The sequence below is a fragment of the Mobula birostris genome, chromosome 31 (assembly GCF_030028105.1).
Source record: "Mobula birostris isolate sMobBir1 chromosome 31, sMobBir1.hap1, whole genome shotgun sequence".
In the NCBI taxonomy this organism is placed as follows: Eukaryota; Metazoa; Chordata; class Chondrichthyes; order Myliobatiformes; family Myliobatidae; genus Mobula; species Mobula birostris.
The window spans coordinates 31,224,941-31,250,572 of record NC_092400.1 but is presented as its reverse complement, the minus strand read 5'-3'; the positions used below and the strand labels follow the sequence as shown (position 1 = coordinate 31,250,572).

At 40.6% G+C, this 25,632-nt stretch overlaps 1 protein-coding gene across 4 annotated transcripts in view; it reads left to right on the top strand.

Moving 5' to 3' along the window:
* The window catches only part of smtnb (smoothelin b), a 276,940-nt gene extending 259,011 nt beyond the window's left edge, over positions 1 to 17,929 (top strand). For 3 of the 4 annotated variants that reach the window (XM_072247879.1, XM_072247880.1, XM_072247882.1), the window contains 2 exons: positions 10,209 to 10,325; positions 14,225 to 17,929. In XM_072247879.1, the coding sequence (XP_072103980.1) occupies positions 10,209 to 10,325; positions 14,225 to 14,336 (229 nt within the window). In that variant the 3' untranslated portion in view covers positions 14,337 to 17,929. Of the gene's footprint in view, positions 1 to 10,208; positions 10,326 to 14,224 lie in introns of those variants that run through there. The other variant, XM_072247881.1, reaches the window with a different exon arrangement.
* The last annotated feature ends 7,703 nt before the right edge of the window (positions 17,930 to 25,632 follow it).

The window sequence follows — 25,632 nt, the reverse complement described above, 5'->3', positions numbered from 1 at the left end:
CATACATGGCCTCCTCTACTACCATGATGAGGCTAAACTCAGGTTGGAAAAGCAACACTTCATATACTGTCTAGGTAGTCGCCAGCCCTTTGGTAGGAACATAGAATTCCCCAACTTCCAGTAATTCCCTCCCCCTTCCTTCCCCTATCCCTATTTCACTCTGCCCCCTCCCCCAGGTGCCTATCACCTCCCTCACGGTTCTGCCTCCTTCTACTATCCATTGTGTTTTCCCCTATTCCTTCCTCACCTTTCCTGCCTATCACCTCCCTGCTTCCCCTCCCCCCCTTTATCTTTCCCCTTACTGGTTTTTCACCTGGAACCTACCAGCCTTCTGCTTCCCACCCTCCCCCCACCTTCTTTATAGGGCCTCTGCCTCCTCCCTCTGCAGTCCTGACGAAGGGTTCCGGCCCGAAACGTTGACTGATTGTCTCCACGGATGCTGCCCGACCTGCTGAGTTCCTCCAGCGTGTTGTGAGTGTTGATAAGATGTACGAGTAGAAAATCCAGTGTTGATATGTTTCTTCCTAATCATGAAATTAGTGACATGGTGGATTCAAAGTTGTTACTAAGAAGATAAAGAGGCAGAAGATCTAGAAAATGTAGAGGGGAAAGATTTAATAGAAACTTTTTTAACACAAAAGGTATGTGGAATGAGCTGCCATAGGAAGGTACAGTAACTCCTTTTAAAATGAAATTGCTCAGGTACGATAATTTGGTAGTTTTAGAAGGCTACGGGCCAAACACTGGTAAATTGGACTAGCATGGATGTGGTATTTTAGTCAGCATTAGATAGGCTGAAAGGTTGTTTCCATGCTGTGTTACTCTATGACAAAAGAAACATTGGTCATATAATGTGCTATGAAGTGGTATGATTTAAGAGCAATTCTTTTAACGTTAGCTTACTTTTCTGTGCTGGAAATAATGTGTTTTACTGAGCTTTTCCCCATTATATTTATTAAAAATGATAGTTTGAGTAAATCATTTTTTTGCATTATACAATTTCCTTGCCAGTCCATGCAGGCAGTCACTGACACATTGATTACATCATATCTTGGCTCAAATTTGACAACAGCTATTCGAGAAGTGTTGAAATGAGGTTTACATTAATTTAACCAGTCTGTTTGTAACACAGCATCTGTCTCCTTGGCTACTAAACAGAGTGCCAAACTGAAGTCTTGTTATTGAAAAGATTTTCCACAGTCTCTGACATCTTGTTATTTCTGGGATTAATGACTGTGTATGTTACGTGTGTTTCTAAAACATTACAAGTTAAATTTTTTCTGTCAAGTAAATTAATGGGCATTCGTAAACCGTTCCAAGCTTCGGAGGTCACTTGTACTTATCAGCTATAAACACTGACTTTAGATGGTGATATTTGTATGAGGAAGTGGTCTCGGTTTGCCTTTGAATCAAAAGCATTACGACTTTAAAAGGAGTGGTGTATTAATAGTGCAGATTTTGTGGTGATTAACAGAAGATTAGTAACTACAAAGAAAAAAATCGTGGAACTTGGAAATCTGAAATAATAAAGAGAAAATGCTGGACATGTTCAGTAAATTATACAAAGGTCGTGAAAGACTTAATGTTTGAGATAATGTTTCAACCCGGTTATGGTAGGAGTCCATGGAATAAAAAAAGTTTGGGAACCACTGAGATAATTGATCTTTCATGAGCATGTTTTGATCCCTGAAATATTAGGACAGTTGAGTAAGGACTTGGTGAAACTGTCAGGTTTTATAGATAGGCACATCATGAATGAGAAAAGTATGATGTAAGAACAGGCCCTTAGACACACTATGTCTGTGCTAACCATAACACCAAATCAAATCAATCCAATTTGCCTATCTGTGATCTGATACCTGTTTTCACTGCCTTCACTGCCTCCACTGCAGGCGTTCCGGGTGTCTCTTGGACTCTCTATGTAAAGAAAATCTTGCCTCCCAAAGGTTTCCTCCTCTCACCTTAAGCCTATGCTCTTGTACTTAACATTCCCACCCTGGGGGAAAACCTTTTCTGTTACCTCTCATACTACTATATACTCCTATCAGGTGATCTGCTCAACCATCAATGATCTTTAAATCAATCCAAGTTTATTTAACTTCTCTTTAAAGCCAATTCAGGAAACATCATGGTAAACCTCTTCTGCACCCTCTCCAAAACTCCACACCCTTCCTATAGTGTAGCAACCAGAATGGCACTAAATTTTCCAAATGTGGCCCAACCAAAGTTTTATGTAGCTGCAACATAACTTCCAAACATTAATACCCAGTGCCTTAACTGATGAAAGCAAGTTTATTGTCCACCTTCTTTACAAGTCTATCCTCCTTGTGTTGCTCCTTTCATAGAGCTATGGACTTTCACTCCAAGATCGTATTAGATATCGGTTCTTCTAAGGATCCTGCCATTTACTGTATTGTCTCCTCTTACATTGATCTCCCAAAATGCAGCATCTTATGCTGTGTCTGAATTAAACACCTGCCATTTCTCCTCTCATGTTTCAAACTGGTCTGCATTCTGCTGGATCCTTCCTTTGCTATCCATGACTCCACCAGTGTTCATGTTATCTACAATGGTACTAATCAGAACACGTACATTTTCATTCAAATCATTAACATATAAAAAAGGTCTCAGCGGTAGGCTTTGTAGAATGCCATTAATCTAAGATCTCTGGTCAGAAAAGCATTCAGTTTACCAACTCACTGTGGATCCCACGTGACTTAATTTTTTGGACTAGCCTACCACGATGGACCTGGTCAAACACTTTAATGAAGTCCATGTAAACAATGTCTACAGCTAACTATCATTTTGACCCTTTCTCAAAAAAACTCACTTAAACTTATGAGACAGGACCACCCCAAAGTTATTTGACCTCTGCATTTCTGCCCAATTACAGACCAAACTCCAAGTTTCTTTTGACATATTTACCGAAGGATAGCAGAGAATAGGCCGTACATTCAATATCCCAATAACTTGGTCCTCCACCAGTCTGTCCCAACTGTACGACACTGCCCTCCTACAATAAAGATTTATAAGTAGATTCTGTATTCTTTAAAAACTGGTCCAATACTGAATTGAGGAAAATGATGTACTTCAGATCTGGCACCAACTTATGGTCTACTGCACAACAGGGATTCCTGCTTCCTATTCCTTCTGAAATCAGGACCACCTGCAGCAGATATCTCAGGTAGCAGAAAAATGTTTCCAATGTCACTTCTTCCAAATTTTCTCAATTCACTGGTAGGATAAGAAAATCAATCACAGTATTTTTTTTTTCTCACAACCATCTCTTACATTGGACAAACCTAAATTGGGTAGAAACTGGGAAGAGTTGATAAGAGTGTAGGAAGAATAAAGTGATATTAATGAAGGGCCAGTGTTAATGGGCAGTTGATGGCTGTCGTAGACTCAATGGGCTGAAGGGCCATTTTCCATGGGGTATCTCTCCATGACTCTCAATGACTCTGAACATGCCTCTCAAGTGGAACTGTCATGGGAGGAGATTACTGGGTAGACAGAGAAAAAGTTGAAGAAGTTGCTCAAAGTATCCTTGAAGAAGAGCAGCAGCAACCTTCGCCTCCCACAACCTCTGTGACTCTCAAATTCGGTAAAATCATTCATGATGGTATTGAGAACCACCAAGGCCATGTGCCCAGAGAATACAGAAGCTCTGCATTAATGGTGGAAGAAGCATCTCACCTCATAAACTATGCATGGACCTGCCCATCTGTGGCAGAGCCTGCACTTTCCACATTGGCCCTACTGGCCACCTCAGAACCTACTAGACCAGAGTGGAAGGAGTCATTCTTGATCCTGATTGGCTGCCTAAGAAGATGACAGCAGCCATTCCCAGCCGCTATTTTATTCAAGGGAACCAGTGCTAAGAGAGCAGAATACGACTAAAACTGGGTTAGTATGAAGGTGGCACGATAATCTGGTAGTTAGTGTAATGTTTTAAAGCACCAGTGACTGAGGTTCAATTCCTACTACTGTCTTCCCGTGACCACATGTGTTGGCTTCCTCCAGTGCTCCCGTTTCCTCCCACATACGTATATTCTAAAGACTACCAGTAAGTTGTTGGCATTTTATGTTGGTGCCAGAAGCATGGCGACACCTGCCTTCGATGAATCCTCGGACTGTCTTGCTTGTTGATGCAAATATTTCACTGTACATGTGACAAATAAATCTAGTCTTTACCTTATCTTTAGTTTGTTAGACCCATTTGAATTGTGCAGTTCTGAGTTAACTGGTCAAAGCAGTAGAGAAATTGTTGACCGCATTCATGATGTGAATGCCAGTAGCTGATGGAAATTGGGCGTAATTGGTTAGAGTTGAAAAATAAATTGTTGTCAGTGTATCTGAAAGATGTAGTATTCCAAATTAATGTGTGGTCTGACACACTGACTGCAGGCAATTTTGTAAGGGTATTGAAAATGACATTTCAGCTCACTGTGCCAAATAAGTTAAGCAAACAGGCAGGGCTGGTTATTCCTGGAAGGACACAATTACTTGGCATAAGGTCCAATTTGGAGTGGGACTGCCTGTAAGTGGATAATAGTAGAGAGTCATACAACACAGAAACAGGCGCATTGGCCCACCATGTCACCAAAGTAACGTGGCATTAGCCATTATCTGCCCTTCTAGCAATCCACAGTAATCGTCCTTACCCACCTTGGGTCAGAGTACCTTTATGCCTTTCTAAAGAAAAAAGCTCCATCTTCAGTTTTGGAACAGGTTCCCAGTGTAGAAGACTCTGGCTCCAGAATGTGACCATGTGTTTTCTGGTTGGTTTGTTATCAAGAAAAAGACCGTAGATACAGACCAGGTTCAGAATGAATGTGATTGGGTTCAGGTGAGGTTTTCACTTTAACCTCCAAGCTGAACTCCAGCCCTCATTTGTGCTGATATTTCTCCGGGAGAAAATTGAAAGCTTTACATGGACAGAAATATCAGTGCACTTGGTTGCAAGAAATGTAGATACCAATTCACCACAAGGATTTGTATCATAAATTAATTTTTTAATAATGTAGTAATATGGTAAATTAAAACTATTAAATATGCTGGTGTTTGAGCCCTTGATCTGTATATGATGTCAATGATATACAATTTACCCAATTCCAATTTGTGTATTCACATAAAATAATTACTTTGGTAACTGAGAAAATTGATGGAAATATATACAGGGACATCATGTAAGAATGTTAGAGTATATAGGAAGGCAGTTCTTTTCCTTGTTGAATTGTATTGTCAAAAAATGCATTAACATGGTATTTGAATTTCCCATTACTGTATGCTACTGCATCATGGAAGTCATATAATGCCTATGTTTGACCTGGATCTACTTTAAACAAGAGTTGCCATTTTATATATATATAGCAGTGTTGCACCATCTACAGGCTGAAGGATAACTCAGTCCAACCCACCACAGCAAACAGTAAATTACTGAAGCTGGCTACTTGGCTTCCAGATCTGGGTTGTGATCATCCAGGTTCCAAGTACACAATGCAAGCCCCCATCACAAAGCATGGGTGGAATCTGGTTAATCTGCACATCCATGATTACCAGCTTTCAAAACTGTCAAGTGACTTTGAATATCTATGTCTGTGACTTTCATAAATACGAAAGGTGTTTTTAAAACGATTAAAGACAAAGCATACCACGAAAATGTTACTTATTTTTTAAAATATTGTAAATGATGAAATACATTAAATATTTGTCTCTTAGACCAATTAATTCAAAAACAGAAATTACTGATATGTTCCAATTGGCCGTGAAGCCATTCCTTTCCGCTGAAGCAAATTGCTTGACTGATCCTGTGCCAGGTCTGGCATCACACAATTTAAACAGCCGTATTTCCAAATAAGATGCTGAGAAACTTGTGGAAGCTGTCACTTCATTGCTAGGCATTGTGAGTAGTTCAGTGTCAGGTCACAGTCACCAAGAACCTCTCAGGAAGTTTGGGACCTGCCATTGAAAAGTTTATCAGTTTCACCTTCCTATCAAGAAAAGACTGGGTACTGCTGTAGTTAGTTTAATTTGTAAGTATCACCAAGTGATTGCTGCTGGAAAATACTTGTGTGTGAATATTACAGGGAAGAGGATTGAACTTAACTACAATTCCCTCTCATGGTTAATTAGCCATGAACTGTATTAGCCATGCAGTTGGGTTCAACTGTAAGATTAATCACGAGAAGAATGTGCTCTACGCATAAGTATTAAGGAGAGAAAGTGTTCCAATATTTTACCATTCCATTGTACTAACATGGTAAATAGAAACGGATGGCATACTTCTAGACTTCTTTTAATCATTTTCCATATTATTCTAGCTTCAAAAGCAATGTGACCTTTCAATGTGGCACCTTAGAATCTCAAGTAAGGATCTACTAATTCTCATTACCAGGATAATCCATAAAAAATCTAGATCGGCGCCTGATGAAACATAATGTTATGACATTAAATAATCTTCATGTAAAAGTTCGAATGGGAAAACTTTGGAGTAAATGTAGAACTTCTGGAAGAAGCTGAACACTTTTGCAGCATGTTGTACATCCTAGTTATTGATTATAATTAGAGTGGGTAATTTTAAAGTATTTGAAACTTTACAGAAAATTACTCTGTAATTCACAACAGTGTACAGGTTAATCTGCCAGGATTATTCTAAACACTGGTGCTCCATAAGACTGTGTCCTCAGCCCCTTACTTTACTCCCTGTGCACTCATAACTGCATGGCCAGATTTTGCTCTAACTCCATCTACAAGTTTGCAGGCGATACCACCACAGTGAGCGTATCTCAACTAATGATGCATTGGAGTATAGGAAAGAGATAGAAAGCTTAATAACATGGTGACATGACAATAACCTTTCCCTCAATGTCAGCAAAAAAAAAGGAGCCGATCATTGGATTCGGGAAGGGGGATGGTGCACATACCTCTGTCTACCTCGATGACCTATATCAGTAAAGCAATCAGCATAATCAAAGATCCCACCTGCCCTAGGACATTCTCCCTCTGCCTTCTTCCACTGAGCAGAAGATACCACCAGGATCAAGGACAGTCTCTAGTCCACTGGTATAAGACTATTAAATAGTTCCTAGTATGAAAAGTCAGACTCTTGGCTTCACACCCTTTATGATCTTGCACCTTATTGTTTACCTGCACTGCACTCTCTCTGTAGCTGTTACACTTTATTGTTTTACCTTGTTTTACCTCAATGCACTGTGTAATGATCTGAACAACATGTAAAACGAGCTTTTCACTGTATCTCAGTTCATATGACAATAATAAAACAGTTCCAATTCCAATTTATACTACAACTTGTAATGATAATTAAGTTTTAAAAATATTTTATCAATATTTTATATGGAATAAAATATCATTTTCAAAAAAGGATGCATATATGTAGTATTTTCAAACACAATAAAAATGAACAAAAAATCCACAGGCTGCTTTAATACAATGAGTAAGATTACAATGAGGGTTTGAAAGGTTGTAGACAGGTAGTGTGGTGATTATTTTTTAAAAGATTTCCATCCAATGGTGGAACAGAGCGGCTAAGATACAAACAGTAACGGAGAAACATAGAAAACCCACAGCACAATACAGGCCCTTCGGCTCACAATGCTGTGCCAACCATGTACTTACTTTAGAAATTACCTCCGGTTACTCATAGTCCTCTATTTTTCTAAGCTCCATGTACCTATTCAATAGTCCCTTAAAAGACACTATTGTATCCACCTCCACGCACTCACCACTCTCTGCGTTAAAAAAAAACTTACCCCTGACATTTCCTCTGTACTTACCTCCAAGCACCTTAAAACTGTGTCCTCTCTTAGCCATTTCAGCCCTGGGAAAATGCCCCTGACTATCCACACGATCAATGCCTCTCATCGTCTTATCCACCTGTATCAGGTCACCTCTCATCCTCCATTGCTCCAAGGAGAAAAGGCCAAGTTCACTCAACCCATTCTCATAAGGCATGCTTGCCAATCCAGGCAACATCCTTGTAAATCTCCTCTGCACCCTTTCTATAGTTTCCACATCCTTCCAGTAGTGAGGTAATCAGAACTGAGCACAGTACTCCAAATGGGGTCTGACTAGGGTCCTATGTAGCTGTAACATTACTTCTCGGTTCTTGAACTCAATCCCATGATTGATAAAGGCCAATACATCTATTGCCTTCTTAACCACACAGTCAACCTGCGCAGCAGCTTTGAGTGTCCTATGGTCTCGGACCCCAAGATCCCTCTGATTCTCCACACTGCCAAGAGTCTTACCATTAATACTATATTCTTCCACCATATTTGACCTACCAAAATGAACCACCTCATACTTATCTGGGTTGAACTCCATCTGCCACTTCTCAGCCCAGTTTTGCATCCTATCAATGTCCCGCTGCAACCTCTGACAGCCGTCCGCACTATCAACAACACCCCCAGCCTTTGTGTCATCAGCAAATTGACTAACCCATCCCTTCACTTCCTCATCCAGGTCACTTATAAAAATTACAAAGAGAAGGGGTCCAGAACAGGTACCTGAGGCACACCACTGGTCACCAGCCTCCATGCAGAATATGACCCATCTACAACCGCTCTTTGCCTTCTGTGGGCAAGCCAATTCTGGATCCACGAAGCAATGCCCCCTTGGATCCCATGCCTCCTTACTTTCTCAATAAGCCTTGCATGGGGTACCTTATCAAATGCCTTGCTGAAATCCATATACACTACATCTACTGCTCTACCTTCATCAATGTGTTTAGTCACATCCTCAAAAAATTCTATTGGGCCCGTAAGGCACGACCTGCCTTTGGCAAAGTCATGCTGATCATGTTGATGGTAAACAAGAATTTGAGAGCCAATCTAGAAAGACATGGATATATCCCCACATGCGGTGATGTCTGATTTTAGAGGACTAGAAACATCCAAGTTCATCTCATTATAGTAATTTCAACTATAAAGATTTATAGAACACAAAGCAATAGCACTGTGGTAATTTGTGCAGGGATGGACTCAGAATATTGCTAGATCATGAAGGTATATACTCTGATATCACTGAAGGACTATATTTTCATCTGTGAAAATTAACAGTTGTATAAAAATTGTATAGAAAATAGACTACCCATTCAGTATTGATGCAGATATTTCAGTTTTGATTCCACATGAATGTTAAATCTGTTCAATATATATTGGCTGTTATGAATCAGAATAATTAAGTTAAAGAGAATGAGACAAGAAAACCAGATGAAATAAATCTAAGATTAAAATTGATGCTAATACTCAACAGGTCAGGCAGCATCAGTGAAGGGAGGAATAGAGTTAAAGATTCCAAATTTTGTTCATTAATTCTGTTTCCCTCACCACAGAGGCTGCCTGACCTACTGAGTAGTTTCAGCAATGTCTACTTTATGAAAAAAAGCATAATGCCCTCTGTTCAGTAGCAACTGCCTCTGTTAGTTAGTTTAGTCTGAGTCTGAGTGCAGCTATATTTAGATGATAACTTCATGTATCTTAAATAAGAAAATAAAGGATTCTTAATCACTTTCATGCACTATGGAAATTCTGACCTTCCTTAAGTTCATAATTTTTGCTGTGAAATCTGGGCACCGATTTTACTATATTTTTAGATGATGCATTATTTTTTTAATTGTTTGATTAATTATGAGTTGTTTGTGAATTGAGAGATTCACAAGATTTCTATGCCTGACAATTTAAGGTCCAAGTTAATATTTTGTGATTGTTGTTATTTGATTATCTCCAATTAAATACCTTGTTTTTTTTTCTTGATTCAGCATCCTTTCTCAATGCAAACTTTCATTATTTGCTGTTCCAGTAAAAGGCACCCTGGTCACCTTGTTCCTCCTCCTGACTGAAGTCACTCTTTTCTCCTGTCAGCTTAGTTAACAGAGATTTTAAAAAATATGTTGGGTTCAGCCATAGAATACATCCTAACCGAGAGACAAGATCTGTATCTCTTGTGGTCTTTATTATAGGTACAATGATGAAAGATTTAAGAATCACCATGAAGTGTTCTTGTTCACTTTCCGATAGCTGGCATTAGAAGAGGCACTGTCTTTATTAAAAAAATAGTGTATTACATTGACAGACTTATACAGGCATACAGAAAGTAATTATTTTAACAATTGCATGTTTATAGCACTGTAGAGCTTTAAAGTTTATTTTGGTGCAATGTGCTTTATTTATATTTTCTCATTGCAGACGGGTAGCTTCCTGTGATCCCCTCATTGACGTAGAAGATATGATGATAATGCGCAAAAGACCCGATCCTAAGTGTGTCTTCACCTATGTTCAGTCCCTGTATAACCATCTACGAAGGTACGAGTAGCAGGACCCGGCAAATAGAAGGCAGAGTGCCTTGTATTTCTGTTTATAAAATATATCCACAGCTTGCCTGTGTTTTCAGACAATTGTCAAAGACATGTACAGACATGAGTCACTATGTACTGCATTTGCATGCTTGGATTTTCTTTCTTTTAATGCAAACGGACAAGGGTGAAGATCCTAGGGTGATGTATTATTCATGTTATGTGTTCTAAAGAATTCTAGCACATGACTATTTTTATTTCCAAATCAGGGAAAAAAAAATCTTATGTATGTACTGAGAAAGAATCTTTATGTTGTATAACCATCCACCTACATATTTGCAGAGTATTAAAGCACGGAAGGCTGCATAACAGTTTTTAGCATTAGAGAAAGGAAAATTGGTATAATATGATTTGTAATTATGCAGCACATCCTTTTTTCTCACCTCTCATTCTGCCAGCATCACTCATCACCCAACAGACATATCTAGAAGCAGTAAAAGGTAATTTCAAATCCAGTGGCTTATCACTTCATTCTGATACATCTCTTTTGCAGTGCAGTGTACAGTTATACTGTCATGTTCACTTCTGCAAGGTAGCTTCTGTGTTGTACAATTAAAATTATATTTCATTGTTTGCATCTGCAGGAAAAAAAATGCACTTTAGTAAGATAAAGGGAAGTGGGCATGTCATTTGGTTATAATACTAAAAAAAATCAGTATTCCTGACACCAATAAAATTAATAGCTAACTTAATTGCTGTTTGGGAGAGAAGTTTGTCTTTGGTAATCAGCACCTAGCACTTGCAAGAGCATTAGTATCACTTGGATCGTACCTGTTAGACTAGTTCCATTGACTTTGTTGAATCTGTATGTGCAGAGATGAGGCCAACCACCAGGTGATACTTGCACATGTAGCAAGTCTAACAGTTAATTCTCCCCATTTCATTAATATAGCTTACTGCACGCTTGAGTATCTGATAGAAAAATATAACAACTAAAGACCAGCGCAGAACTGAGAATGTCAATATGTTGTTGCAAAGCCTACATACAGATAGGCTCTATAGCTTATAGAGCATTACAGCATGGTTACAGGCCCTTTGGCCCAATGAATCCATGCCCGTTGTGTTGCCCTGATTTTCAGCCAACGTCCCTCCAGGCCCCTCCCTTCCATGTATCTCTTCAAGTGCATCTTAAATGATCTTATTGTACGTGCTTCAACCACTTCCTCTGGCAGCTCATCCAGACACTCACCGTCCTCTGTGTGAATAAACTGTCCTTTTTAAACTTTTCCCCTCTCACACTAAATCCATGCCCCATAGTTTTGGACTCCTCTGCCCTGAGGAAAAGACTGTTACACCTTATATATTAATGGCTCCGTCTGTCAAGTAGACAGTGCATGTGCCCACCCGGGGCGCAGACCTGGGTGATGAATATGGAGACCCTGGGCTGCCCAGACATCAAGATCCCCCTCTCGGCCTCGCGGATGTGGTCCAAATGAACGCGAAGCATTACATTTGGCATCAGCTTGGCTGCAGGAGCTGCCGGGAGGTGACGTGATATGTCATCCAGCCACCTTAGGAGCTCCACTCCGGATTTGTGTAGGGTTTACTCCTTAGCCTTCTCCTCTCCCGAATAGGGGCCCATACCGGGTACTGTCTGCCAGAGCCAGCTGAGCCCAGGGTTCATGTAAGGCAGGGTCGTCACACCCTGTAGTAGTGACATATGGAGCCACTACCCACTACCATACACCTTATATATGCCTCTCATGATCTTAAACACTTGTCTAAATTCACTCCTCATTCTCCTTCATTCCAAGGAATAATGAGCTAACCTGGCCAACCTTGCTCTTTAACTAGGTTTTCTGGTCTTGGAGGTGGGAGAATGAGAAATTTGCTGTGGATAGGCAAATAGACTGATGGTGTATATTACGGAGACTCCATTCTTTGGGTAGATTTTGCATTGCACACTATTGCAATACTTTTGGTAAATTTAAATATTGCTCATTTCCTGAAGCATGTCAATAGCCAGGTCAGCCACTCAGGAGCAAGATCTTGAGAAATTTCTTTGCCGAGAGAATAGAGCATCTTTGGAATTCTTTACCCAAAGTTGTGGAGGTTCAGTCACCCAGTATAGCCAAGGTTATGATGTATAGAATTTTGGAAGTTATGAGAGTTGTGTAAGAAAATGGCACTTGGGTAAAAAAAGGAAATAGCTACGGCAGAGAAAGTGTAAGCTTTCTAATGGCCTGCTTATACTTACTAACTTTATATTTTGCTCGTGGCTGTTAGCTCTTGCTTAGAACTTCTAGGAGAGCAAATGACAAATTATTTTCAAAGTTGTACTTTAAAATATTCCACTGTCAAGCCAGGTAAATAATTAATAGTGATACTATTCTAAAACAGTATGGTGTCTTTTCACATCTCCAAACGAAGAAAGATGATTGCACATAATTAAATAAAAATCTTTTTTTAAATATATAAATTGTGGAAATAATGCAAATATGATAAATCAGAAATAATAATCATAGACATCGAGCAATCAACACCTGTAAGAATTGTGCCAAAATGTACACCCAAAATACTAACCAGACTCTCACTTGCAACATGCTGTCCCTATGACTAGGACTACCCATGCACTACCCACCATTAATTCCTGGAGTGAGAGGGGCTGAAAGATTTATGACTGGCTTAACTATAATTTTCAATTCTAGAACTGTGCAAATGTGAAATTCTGATCAGCAAGTTATGTAATAAAGCGATCACTTACCATGTTGTGCAGCTTTGGTGATATTTTTAAACCATGAACATTTTTTAAAGTTTGCTGGTGGTGCAAAACAGGAGTAAGCTGAGATATTTATAGTCCATTGGTAATGGTACATGCAGTGTACAGTACAGGCAGAGCAATCACACCGATTCACAAACACGAGATTCTGCAGATGCTGGAAATCTAGAGCAACAGACACAAAATGCTGGAGGAACTTAGCAAGTCAGGAAGGGGATAAGTAGTTAACATTTTGGGTCGAGACCTTTCATTAGGACTAATCCATAGATCAGGACCTCTCCATAAAAGCTGCCTGACTTGCTGAGTTCCTCTAGCATTTTTTGTGTGTGTGTGTGTTACATCACTTCACAAACTACCTACCTGCCCAACCCTTTAGGCATCTCCTGCCTCATCTGTAGAGAAATCTGTGGTTCCCACACTGGCTTCCCAGAACCCACAGAACTAGAGCGGAAACAGCTAGACTTTCTCAATCCCAAGGGTGTTTAAGAAGAACATGGAGATGCAACACTACATTGTGCTCTACTCTGGAAATTCATTGCATTTGAAGCCAGTGAAATGAATTTCAGAGGCAGAAGACAAATTTGACTATACAAGTACATTATAGATAAAAATGCTTTGATGCTCAAACCAGCTTCTTCCATTACATTAACTAAAAGAAAAAAAAATGATTCCCACGGTCTGCTATTTTTAATAATCACCAGTATCATAAGCAAATAATTACACTATAATATTCAGGTTTCTGTCACCTTGTAGTAGAGGGTTCAAATCCCTGGCACTGTTTATTGAAGCAAGAATGCTGCAGGCTCTAATTTTCAAATTACAGTACTCAAAATCAGCTTGGTGTGTTTCCCTCTGTCAAGGGTATTATATGTGTGTGTTTTAAATAATCTACACAGGGCAGACTGACCTTTGCAAACCACATGCATATTCACTGTAGATATTAGTGCCACATTTTATATATATATAAATCAGTGCAATGTTTCTATATGTAACTGTATGAAGAAAACTGCCATGCGCATGTGTATGTCTGTATAAATATTTTTATTGTCCATTTGGACTATGTTTTCTTATTAAAATTAGCATTGAGCTTGCTACAGTTTTTTAAAGATAGTTTTAATATTTGTTTCTAGAAATCCAGATTTATTTTTATTGATTATCCTCCTTGTACTCAAAATGATGAAATTCTTGGATTGGAAACCGGTGGTTTTTGGACACTGGGGAAGGAGAATTGTTGGCCTTTGACCAGCTTTACCAGCTAACCAGCTTGTAGTTACTGATTAATCCATGTCCCTCCTTCAAGATTTTTACCTTGAGGGATAAATGAAAGCGTAGACACATACCTGTCCTGACTAGTGATAGTTTACCATAATGTAAAGAAAGCAATTTGAGAAATCTGACAAGAGTGTAGATCCAATCTGCCCAGATTCCTGTGAATTCTGTAATGTGCTGTCCAAATAAATCTACCTTGCTACGGACACATTCTGGTGCAACCATGCAAAAAGATGACCTGCAGGGACTGGCCTTCAGAAAACTAAGTAACTTGATAATAAAAGCACATGGAGTCAGGAAGCTAATGCTCATGTGGAAAATGCAGGACCATGGTTTAGAGTGACTCCACCCGGAGTGGCATTTTTTATACAAAGTAAACCACACACTGTATGTCTAAATGTCAACAGCCCAAGATCCTAACTTCTGTTTACAAGTACATTCAGATGTTGCAATTAGCTCTCTCCTCATGCTAGCTGAAAACTGCCATATAAAAAAAGTTTTGAATATGGTGCTTTAAGGTAAAAACTAAATACTAATCATGAATTGGCATCTTAAAATATAAAAATACCAATAAATTTCCTCTATTCTGAACAACAGTATTTTGGTTGCCAGTTTGATTTTTTTTAGGAGTGTTTACAGTGCAGTGACTTGGTCCATATTATCTTTTGCAAACACTTGTAACATCTTCTGTTGGGTAATATTTCACCCACTGCACAGCCTTGTGAAGCCTCCCTAATGTGTCCATTCGACATTTTGCCAGTGTTGCCTACATTCTGCAGATAAAGAGCAAAGAATAGGTTAGCAAGGAAGTTGGAGTTAAGCCAGGATTAAATCTGAAAATGTAGAATGTAGATTCTTTTAAGATTGCACTACCACTGGGTGTTGGATGAATACTGACTGATAGATCGGTAGTTAAACCATGAATTTTAGTTCATTGGTACATGGAGGATAATGATTGCTGTAAGGAAGACAGTGACTGTATGAAGGAGAAGATGTTCTCAAACCTGATTCACTGCAAGCAGCATATAGATCCGGGGCTCACAGATACACCCGCGCAATCTGGCTGCAAGTTCATACATTGTTCTGGAAGACGGGTATGATGCCTGCTCCACTGCATGTTCAATTTTGGAGCTTGTGCCAAATGTTATTCTTTGTCTTATTAAAAAATAGGCTAAGGTTTCAAAATGTACAACAAATAAATAAACTGCCGTATAATTACATTTTTATGTTAGTGGGCTTGAACGTACAGGTGTTCTTCAATCATAGGCTCATGCCATGTTATAATAAAATGAGTTGTTAGTGAGACTTGTATGACCGCAAGTCAGAGTGCTGGCTGTAATTATTCCATTCTGTCGATGATATAGTTTAAACTCTACTCCAGAAATCTCAAAGCAAATTAAATCCCAGTTTTCTGAATATTCACTGCTGGTCTCAAAGACAGCTGTCTACAAAAATCTAGCAAAGCAACACACACAAAATGCTGGAGGAGCTCAACAGGTCAGGCTGCGTCTATGAAAATGAATAGACAGTCGACATTTCAGACCAAGACTTATTCAGTACTAGCAAACTCTGGCATCAATTGGCCTTTTACTCCCTTTGATTGTGGTCTGAAAGCAGTTCAAAGGGTTCATAGTCATAGTCATAGTCATACTTTCCTAGTCATACTTCCCTAGTACGCCCAATTTTTCACAGGGTATTTTGCAATAAAAACAACAACTCAATGATTTTCAGAGGTCACACTAGAGAAGGCTGATAAATAAAACAACCACAGAAGGCCCTCAGCTATGACTATCTCGAGTTTAGTGCATGTGTATGAACTCCAGAAGTTGTCACCAGATTCCTAGGGAGTGATGGTGAATTCTGATAGTTTTACTGTCAGTTTCAATCAAAGGTCCAGCCCATTGACTTTCCTCAGGCTAATTCACAGTGCAATGTAAATGACTGAAATCCAACAAAAGGATTTTTTAAAAAACCATTAGTTAGGACAGGAGTTCCCAACCTGTTTTATGCCATGGACCCCTACCAGTAACCTAGGGGATTGGGAACCCCTGAGTTAGGTAACATTGGATGATAGGATATTTGAGACTGCATTGGTTTTGTGCCACCTTACAGGCTCCTTGGCCTGCACTGGCAATCTTGCCACAAGAAGTTATTTTATATTTTCATGATTTTAAGATACTTTATCTCATAATAATATGCAATACCAGTGTTTGGGATTGGATATACTTCAGTTATTTCCCAGGCAAGTATGACATGGATCAGAAATAGATTTATTGCTGTGGACTTCAGTCTGGAGACCAGTTCTGCGCCAGGAGGTTGAGGGGTGAGGGGCAAGGACATGGGATGCTCGTTTATGAGATGATGATGAAGCCGGAATAGCGGACAGAAGTAAACTGGCAGGTTTTTTGCGGCATTCCCATCCATGAGCAACATGATCAATAAGCTGGAACCCATTCAGAAGGGAACAGCTAAAGACTTTGAGAGTAGTCAGGGGAAATTGAGAGAGACTATGGGGTGGGCAGGGGGCAAATGAGGTCAGGAACTCCATGAGAGTGGCTCAGATTAGGGTGATTCTGCTGATACTCAGGAACATGGGAGCAGATGGCGACCAGCAGGCACTGAGAGCTCTTGGGAGGAATGGTGAGGATTGGAGCTTTATTGGACAGTTTGGAGCCTGTAGAAACATCCCTTATTCCAAAGGCAAAAATCAATTTTGCCTTTCAATTTCTGAGTTTAGAGCAAGAAAATAAGGGAAGGGAAACCAGGCTGGTTCATGTTGATGGTTAAACTAAAGCAGATTGAATTGTTATGATATTTAAATGACCGCCCCCCCCCCAACATGATAGGTCTCCTATGCTTTACCCTACTTCTTAAAGAAGAATAGGTGAGTTTGAATAGGTTCAGTTCCCATTCCAGATGTTTTGTAAGCTCTTGACATGAGCCGGTTAATCTGATTGGAATTTAAAATTCAGGCCATTGCCACTATCTTTCCAGTACAGGATTGATTTTATTGATCTGTTCAAACACACTTACATGAAAATTCACTATCGCATCAGTTCTGCCTTCCACAGGTTGTCCTCATTTGTTTTCAATAAATAGTCATCGCCAAAGCTCAGGGAACAAACAGCCAGTACTGTTCCTAAAGGGCAATAGCTTCAGTTAAAGGTTTTACCAATGCTTTTCGTTCTGCACTCAGATTTGCAGATGTAGGATGCACATAAACATGTTTACACAAACACCTGCTACTTAAAGTCCATTTCATTCACAACTTGTGGAGCAGGTAAACTTGGCTTTTTGCTCTTTTAGAGTTTAACTCTTTGACTAAAATGCTATTTAATTTTAGTTTTGTTTTGGAGAGCTCACAACATGACTGTATTCCTGCTTGCACTAGAATTAATTTACGTATGGAATAAGCCTGGTTTTACCTTCAGTTTAGCATGTTGTGTCTTTTTCAGACCACTCCACCATTCTAAATAGTCAGCAGATTTCAGTATGTATTTTGAAATATCTGTTTTACACCGTTTACATGGAAATGTACTAAAGCACAAAATAAAACTATCTACGATTGGTATTGTCTTGGTTTTGCTTATTTCTCACATTCGGATCGTGTCTTAACTGATGTTCACGTGCTTTTTTTCTCCATAAAGCTCCCTCCCGTCTTTTCCTCTGCTCCTTCTGCCTTCTCCTCTTCCCTGCTGTCTCACCATCCCCAGATAACCACAGCCATCATGCCCAACAGGAGCTGATGAAAGAATCCAATGACCTGTGGAAGGTGCTGGCCGCCCCTGACAATGATCCACTCTTGCCATGCTGGCCAGGGCGTTGCCCTGAGCTCAGTATTATCAGCACTAAACAGACTTGCAAAGCAGGACGTAGGCTGCTCATTTGTGCAAATTATACTCCTATCGTTGGACCCTGTATATAATTTTTATTTACAGATTGGAGTATAAGGTATAAATATTGCTGCTTGAACTGGCTAGACCCTCAGTGAAAGAATTTCTTCCCTGTCAATAGCAAGGTCCTGTTTTGAAATCTCGACATTGTTAGGACAGAGCATGCCCTAAAGAGGAGCTCCTAATGACAGTGGTGAATGTTCCTCTTTCTCAGATGTAATGATCAACCATTAGTAAAAATAAACAGAGAGAGAGAGAGAAAGAAAGAGAGAGAGAGAGAGAGAGAGAGAGAGAGCGAGCCTGTGGCACGTTGAACTATTGGGGTTAACATTGGTTTTGAATGGACTCTAGATCATCATTCCCTTGAGGCTTTGCTATTTCTTGCAAGGTGGCTGGTGGGAGGGGCAGATGCTTTTTGCTGAGGTGGGAGAGCGACGGAGGGGGAGGATTGATGCTTCTGCTGTTGTTTGTGCATGGGAAGGGGTTGGGGTGCTGAGGGGGTCTAAAGTTTTCCTGTCGCTCATTCTTTGGGGGTTTATTTTGGTTTATGGATGCCTGTGAAGAGTAAGAATTTCAGGTAGTATACTGTGTACATTCTCTGATATCAAATTGGACCATGGAATCAAGTGAATGCTAAATCCTTACCTTGCCCTCACTGGGACTGAATGCAACACAAAAGCAAAGTGAATTAGAAACATTCTCGAGTCCAACATGAAGTAGCTGAGCAGTAATGTGCAAGAATTCCCAGTAGAAATGGCTTGGAATTTTTTTTGTGGGGGTCAGAGAATTTATGCACACAGAAAACGTGATTGACTGTTCTGTCGATATATCACATTTGGTTCATAAAGCTCAAAGGTTTTGTGCTTCAATCTGAAGGGCTGCTCCCAGGTCGATGCAGAACTATCACGTCTCCTCAGGTCTGCTGAGAACAGGCAAAACTTCACCCTGGTGCAGAGTCCCCCAACTACTTTCAACAACCTCATGCCCACCTAAGTGGAATAAAAATTGACCATAATGACCTTGGCATATGAGGAAAATATGTGATACCCAGTTCTGTTCATAACTGACTGAACACCAACGATATAGTATTATGGAGACCCATGAGTCTGCAGATATTGGAATCTGGAGTGCAAAACAAAATGACTGGAGGAATTCAACAGGTCAGGCAGCATCTGTAGAGGGACAACGTACACAAAGTGCTGGAGGTACTCAGCAGGTCAGGCAGCATCTATAGAGAGAAATAACAGTTGATGTTTTGGGCTGAGACCCTTCTTCCAGGACCTGAAATGTCAACTGCTTATTCCTGTAGGTCCCCGAGACAAAGGCGGGGGTTGGAGAGGTAGAAGATTGCTGGTCTCCTGCTCTCATTGTTGCAGGAATGACCTCTCTCTCCCTCGATAGAGAGCGAGAGAGAACCTGTCTGAGATACTGAAGTGCTGGGTTATGGACTGTAGGTTTTGATAGACCCCAGATCGAGGTCTCTTTTGGGGGGCTTCTGCTGGCACAAGTGGGGGGAGGGTCGAAGTTTTTGCTGTTGCTTTTGCGATGGGAGGGGGAGGCGTGGCTTCGGGTTTCTGATTTTTCCGTCATTCATTCTTAGCGATTTCTTGTTTTGTGGATGTCTGCGAAGAGTAAGAATTTCAGGTTGTGTATTGTATACACTCTCTGATATTAAATTGAACCATAGATGCTGCCTGACCTGCTGAGATCCTCCAGCATTTTGTGTGTGTTGCTCTGGGTTTCCAGCATCAGCAGAATCTCTTGTGTTTATGATCCATAAAGAGGGAAATGAATGGTCGATGAGACCCTTCATCCAGCCTAGGGTATAATGTACGGAGTGTAACTGCTTGAACAGGATATATTCTCAATGAAAGAATCTTCTTCCCTGTGATTATTAAGGTCCAGTTTTGGAATCTAGACCTAAAGCACCATTCAATACCATTATAACTTCAATTATTTTTTGTAATAAAATTTGTAGCAGTTTTTGAGTTATTTCTCCCCTTTCCTCCTTAGGCTTTCTAGTTATATTTACAGTTTTAGAGGCCAATTTGGATAAACCTCCATTAGTGAACCAGTTAATCTTTAACGGTACAACAGCAACTTACACCACCTGGTCCACTACGCATCACCAACTCCGATTCAATTCTCATTCACATGACTAAGTTAGTTACCTTCAGATACACGGGAAAATTATCAATAAAAGATTTATGCTTTTCTAATCTTTGTGTTTCTGTTGATTTCATTTGAGGGCAGCATGTGTCACGGATATATAATGCTAAATGCCAAAACAATTGTCAAGACTTACTGACAAGGTTCATCTGAATAACATTATTGAAGCTTAGTTGAGGCCTTGAATGCCACAAGACAGGAGATGAAAGGCTCAGTGACAAAATCATAAAATTTCAGAGATGTAAACTTTACATCGCACAATGCTCATTGTCAGGAAAAGAAAACAGAAAAATGAATCATCAAAAGATGTCTACAACACAAGGACAGGTCCTTCAGCCCATCCAATCTGGGCTAACCACTAATGACATAAGAAACGTAAGACGTAGGAGAAGAGTAGGCCACCTGGCCCATCGAGCCTGTTTTGCCATTCAATAAGACCACAAGACAGAGGAACAGAATCAGGCCAGTTGGCCCATCAAGTCTGCTCTGCCTTTCCATCATAGCTCAGTTATTGTCCCTCTCAACCCCATTCTCCCCACAATCTTTAATACCTCGATTAATCAAGAACCTATCAACATCTGCCTTAAATATACCCAATGAATTGGCCTGCACAGTTGCCTTTGGCAATGAATTCCACAGATTCACCACCCTCTGGCTCAAGTAATTTTTCCTCATCTCTGTTCTAAACGAATGCCCCTCTATTCTGAGGTTGTCCCCTCTGGTCCTAGACTCCCACACTATAGAAAACATCGTCTCTACATCCACTCCATCTCGGCCTTTCAATATTCGATGTTTCAATGAGACCCCCCCCCCCCATTCTTCTGAACTCCAACGACTACAGGTCCGGAGACATGGAATGCTCCTCACGTTAACCCTTTCATTCCTGGGATCATTCTTGTGAACCTCCTCTGGACTCTCTACAATGCCATCACATTCTTTCTTACATAAGGGGCCCAAAATTGTTCACAATACTCCGAGTAATCTGACCAATGCTGTGATCATGGCTGATCCGGCCGTGGGCTCGGCTCCACCTACCTGCCTTTTCCCATAACCCTTAATTCCCCTGCTCTGCAAAACTATCTAACTACTGTATATTTAACGAGGTGGCGCCATTAGATACATTTACAGTAGTGCTACCCAATTTCTTTCCTCGTTAGATTCCCATCATCTTCAACGGGATTCCTCCTCTCAACACATTAGGAGCAGTTTACAGCAGATAATTAACCTTTTAACGTACAGGGTTTTGGGATGTGGACGGCACCGAAGGGAAACGCATGCGGTGTAAGGAGAACGTGCAAACTGCGCTGAATTGAGGATTGAAGCCAGGCTGCTGAAGAGTGGGGCGGCAGCAGGACCATGCATTGTCACACCTAACAAGTGCTAAAGAGGGATGACCATCAGTCTGAAATATAAGCCCTATCCATTTCTTTATAGATACTGCCTTACACTTCTCTGTTTTCCACGCATTTTCTGTTTTAATTCCAGATTCCCAGCATCCGCAATATTTTGTGCTTCCGTTAGTGCACCCGCGACATATTCAACCAGTCACTTCCCATCCGTTAGTAAACAATTCATTGACACATTGGAGTAATAAACCCATAGTGTTCCTCAAATTTTACTTCCAGGCAATTTTGCCGTTCCCTCTTAACAATTCCTAATTTTTAGATTTTCAACAAACACTTTTTAAAAAAACAGCAGATTCCTATGGTGGCGATGTCAGAGTAAGTGGATGTGATTGGGTAATTGCAAACAGAAGAAAATCTGCAGATGCTGGAAATCCAAAGCAACACACACAATGCTGGAGGAAATCAGCTGGCCAGATAGCATCCATGGAAATCAATAAACAGTACCGACAAAGGTCTCAGCTGCTCCCCCCTTTTCCAAGATGCTGCCTGGCCCCCCGAGTTCCTCCGGCATGTGTGCGCTGATTGGTTAATTGTCCTGTCAATCAAGTTTAATGCCCGCTGGTTTAAAGATCTGGGATTGTCTTTATGCTCAAATAAATAAACAATTATTCGTTTTCAGGAGAAGTTGCTCTAGTTTGTTTCCACCGCTGTTTCTGTCCTCTGCTTTCCTTTGGTTTCTGTGTTTAAAAAAAGGAAGTCCTGTCTAAGGGTATCGGCCCGAAACGTCTACTATACTTTCTTCCATAGATGCTGCCTGGCCTGCTGAGTTCCTCCAGCATTTCTTTACAATGGACATGTTCTGCCCCACCTTCAACTCATTAACTCCGAGTTTTCTTTAAAACGGTTCTTATGTAACATCTCAACTCACCGGCGCATTGCAATCAAAGATGTTGGTATAATACTTCAACTGATGCCATAATGTATAATATTAAACTTATAAACAGACAAATGCAATTATGTTTTATTTAAAACTTAAACTTAGAACTTTGAATCCGAATCGGGCTGATTATCACCAGCATATGTTGTGAAATTTGTTAACAGCAGCAGCAATTCAATGCAATACATAATATAGAATAAAAAAGTAATAAATAAGCAAATTATTTATAGTCTATGTATATAAAATAGATTTAAAATCGTGCAAAGACAGAAATATTTTTAAAAAGTGAGGTGGGGTTCCTATGTTCAATGTGTATTTAGGAATCGGATGGCAGAAGGGAAGAAGCTGTTCCTGAATCACTGAGTGTGTGCCTTCAGGCTTCTGTACCTCCTCCCTGATGGTAACAGTGAGAAAAAGGCAAACACGAGGAATTCTGCAGATGCTGGAAATTCAAGCAACACACATCAAAGTTGCTGGTGAACGCAGCATCTCTAGGAAGAGGTACGGTCGACGTTTCAGGCCGAGACCCTTCGGCAGGACAGGCTTCGTCCTGACGAAGGGTCTCGGCCTGAAACGTCGACTGTACCGCTTCCTAGAGATGCTGCCTGGCCTGCTGTGTTCACCAGCAACTTGTTAGTGAGAAAAGGGCAAGCCCTGGGTGCTGGAGGTCCTTAATAATGGACGCTGCCTTTCTGAGACACCGCTCCTTGAAGATGTCCTGGATACTTTGTAGGCTGGTACCCAAGATGGAGCTGACTAGATTTACAACCCTCTGCAGCTCCTTTCGGTCCTGTGCAGTCGCCCCCCCCCCCATACCAGACAGTGGTGCATTCTGTCAGAATGCTCTCCATGGTACATCCATAGAGCATCATTTCTTACTTTATATTCCTGTCTTAAAATTGTTTTTTTGCTGCAAGAGCGAACCTGTTTGACTAGGATTCTTGCTATTTCCACCTGTGCATGTTAAGTTTGAATCCAACCAACATACACATTCTTTTGCGCGACTTTGGGGTACGTACTTGGTTAAGTTGATTGAAATTCAGGGCAATCGTAATGAGCAAAAATGAAGTCAAACTCCGGTCTCTTAGCGCTCTCTAGTGGTAACCGTTTGCAGAGCGCTGCTGCAATCCACTCGCGCAATTTAGAAAGTTCACCCAACTTCTCACGCAGCTTGGCAGAAATCAGATGACTGTGTGTCTAGATTAACTAACTGTTACTGGCACCCGGGCCTGGCTGATGCAGCTCAGAACAATTTCTGTGATGGTGGATGGTTCTGTGAGCAGCTGGTGCATAACACAAGTCCTGGTTATGTGACCACTGACAGCAGGCAGACAATCTCTGAAGAGTATTGATAATGGCTGGGGTCACCCATCTGGTAAAGACACTGCCCAGAAGAAGGCAATGGCAAATCACTTCTGTAGAAACATTTGCCAAGAACAATTATGGTCAAAGACTGTGATGACCCACAGCATACAATGGTGGTGAGGAAAATACCGAGGGGCTCAGATAGGATGGATAATAAGAAACTTTTTCCCATTGCAGATATAAGTTTAAGGTAGAGATGAGCAGGTTTTGAGGGAATTTGGCCAAGTTGATTTAATTTTTTGAAATGGTGATGAAATGTATTGATGGTAAGAATGTAGCTAACACGGTACAAAATAATGATAATGAACATAGTCTACATTGACTTCAATAAAACTTTGGAAAGGTCCCAAAGAGGAAACTGGTCCAAAAGAGTGGAGTTCTTGGAATCTGTTGGTAAACTGCACCTGAAATAGCTTGGTGATAAGAGGCAAGGGGAGATGGTGGAGAGTCGTTTTTATGGTTGGAAGCCTGTAACCAGCAGTCTACAAAGGGATCAGTGCTGAGCCCTTGCTGCTTGTTATATACAATAGAGATTTCAACTGAGTGAAAGGAGTATAATTAATAGGTTTTCAGATGATGGAAAAATTGATGATGTTAATGGTGAGGACAATAATATGGGGCATTTTAAAAATGGATAGAGCAAAGGGCAGATGGAATTTAATCCTGATACCCTGATAAGTGATAACGTATTTTGGGAAGAATGAAGGATAGGAAATATGCAATGAATGATAGAATATAACTTAACTGTAATTGTTCAAGACAGTGAAATTGCAGTGCTGCTCCAGTCTGTGCAAAGCAGATGTTTACAAAGCATGCGGTACGGTTTAGTAATAAAACTATTCCATAACACTCAAAGGCTGTTGGCAAGCTGGGGTGTAGCATTATTCAGCTGCAGCACAGCCCTTGGGAAGAAGCTGTTTTTCATTCTCACTGTCTCGGTTAAAATATTTCTGTATCTCCTACCAGATGGCAGGAGATTGAACAGACAGGTAGGGCCCAGGTTCAATTCCACCTATGTCGGTAAGGAGTTTGATGTTTTTCCCATGACCGCATGGAGGTTCCTCCTGGTTCTCCAGTTTCCTCCCAAATTCCAAAGGTGAATTACACTTGAGTATAATCGGGCAAAAGAGTTGTTATCCTGCTGTATCTGTAAATATGAGGGGCATGGATCAGGTGGATAATAAGAAACTTTTCCCCATAGTGAAGGCCGAGACCCTCACAAATTCTTGATGAGCACTTGATTTGCCAAGGGTATAATCAAGGGTTCCCAACCTAGGTCATGTGTCTAATTGACTGGAGTGCACTGTATACTGTATATCACACACACACAGAGTATATAAATAAAAAGTAGTCCATAAAGAGTGCAACAAAAATAGTGAGGCGGTGCTCATGGGTTTATGGTCCGTTCAGAAATCCGATGGCGGAGGGGAAGGAGATTTTCCTAAGACACTGAGTGTGTGTCTTCGGGCTCCTGTATCTCTCCCCTGATGGTAGCAATGAGGAGAGGGCATGTCCTAGGTGGTCAGGGTCCTTGCCTCCCTTTTCTGGAAGGTATTTCT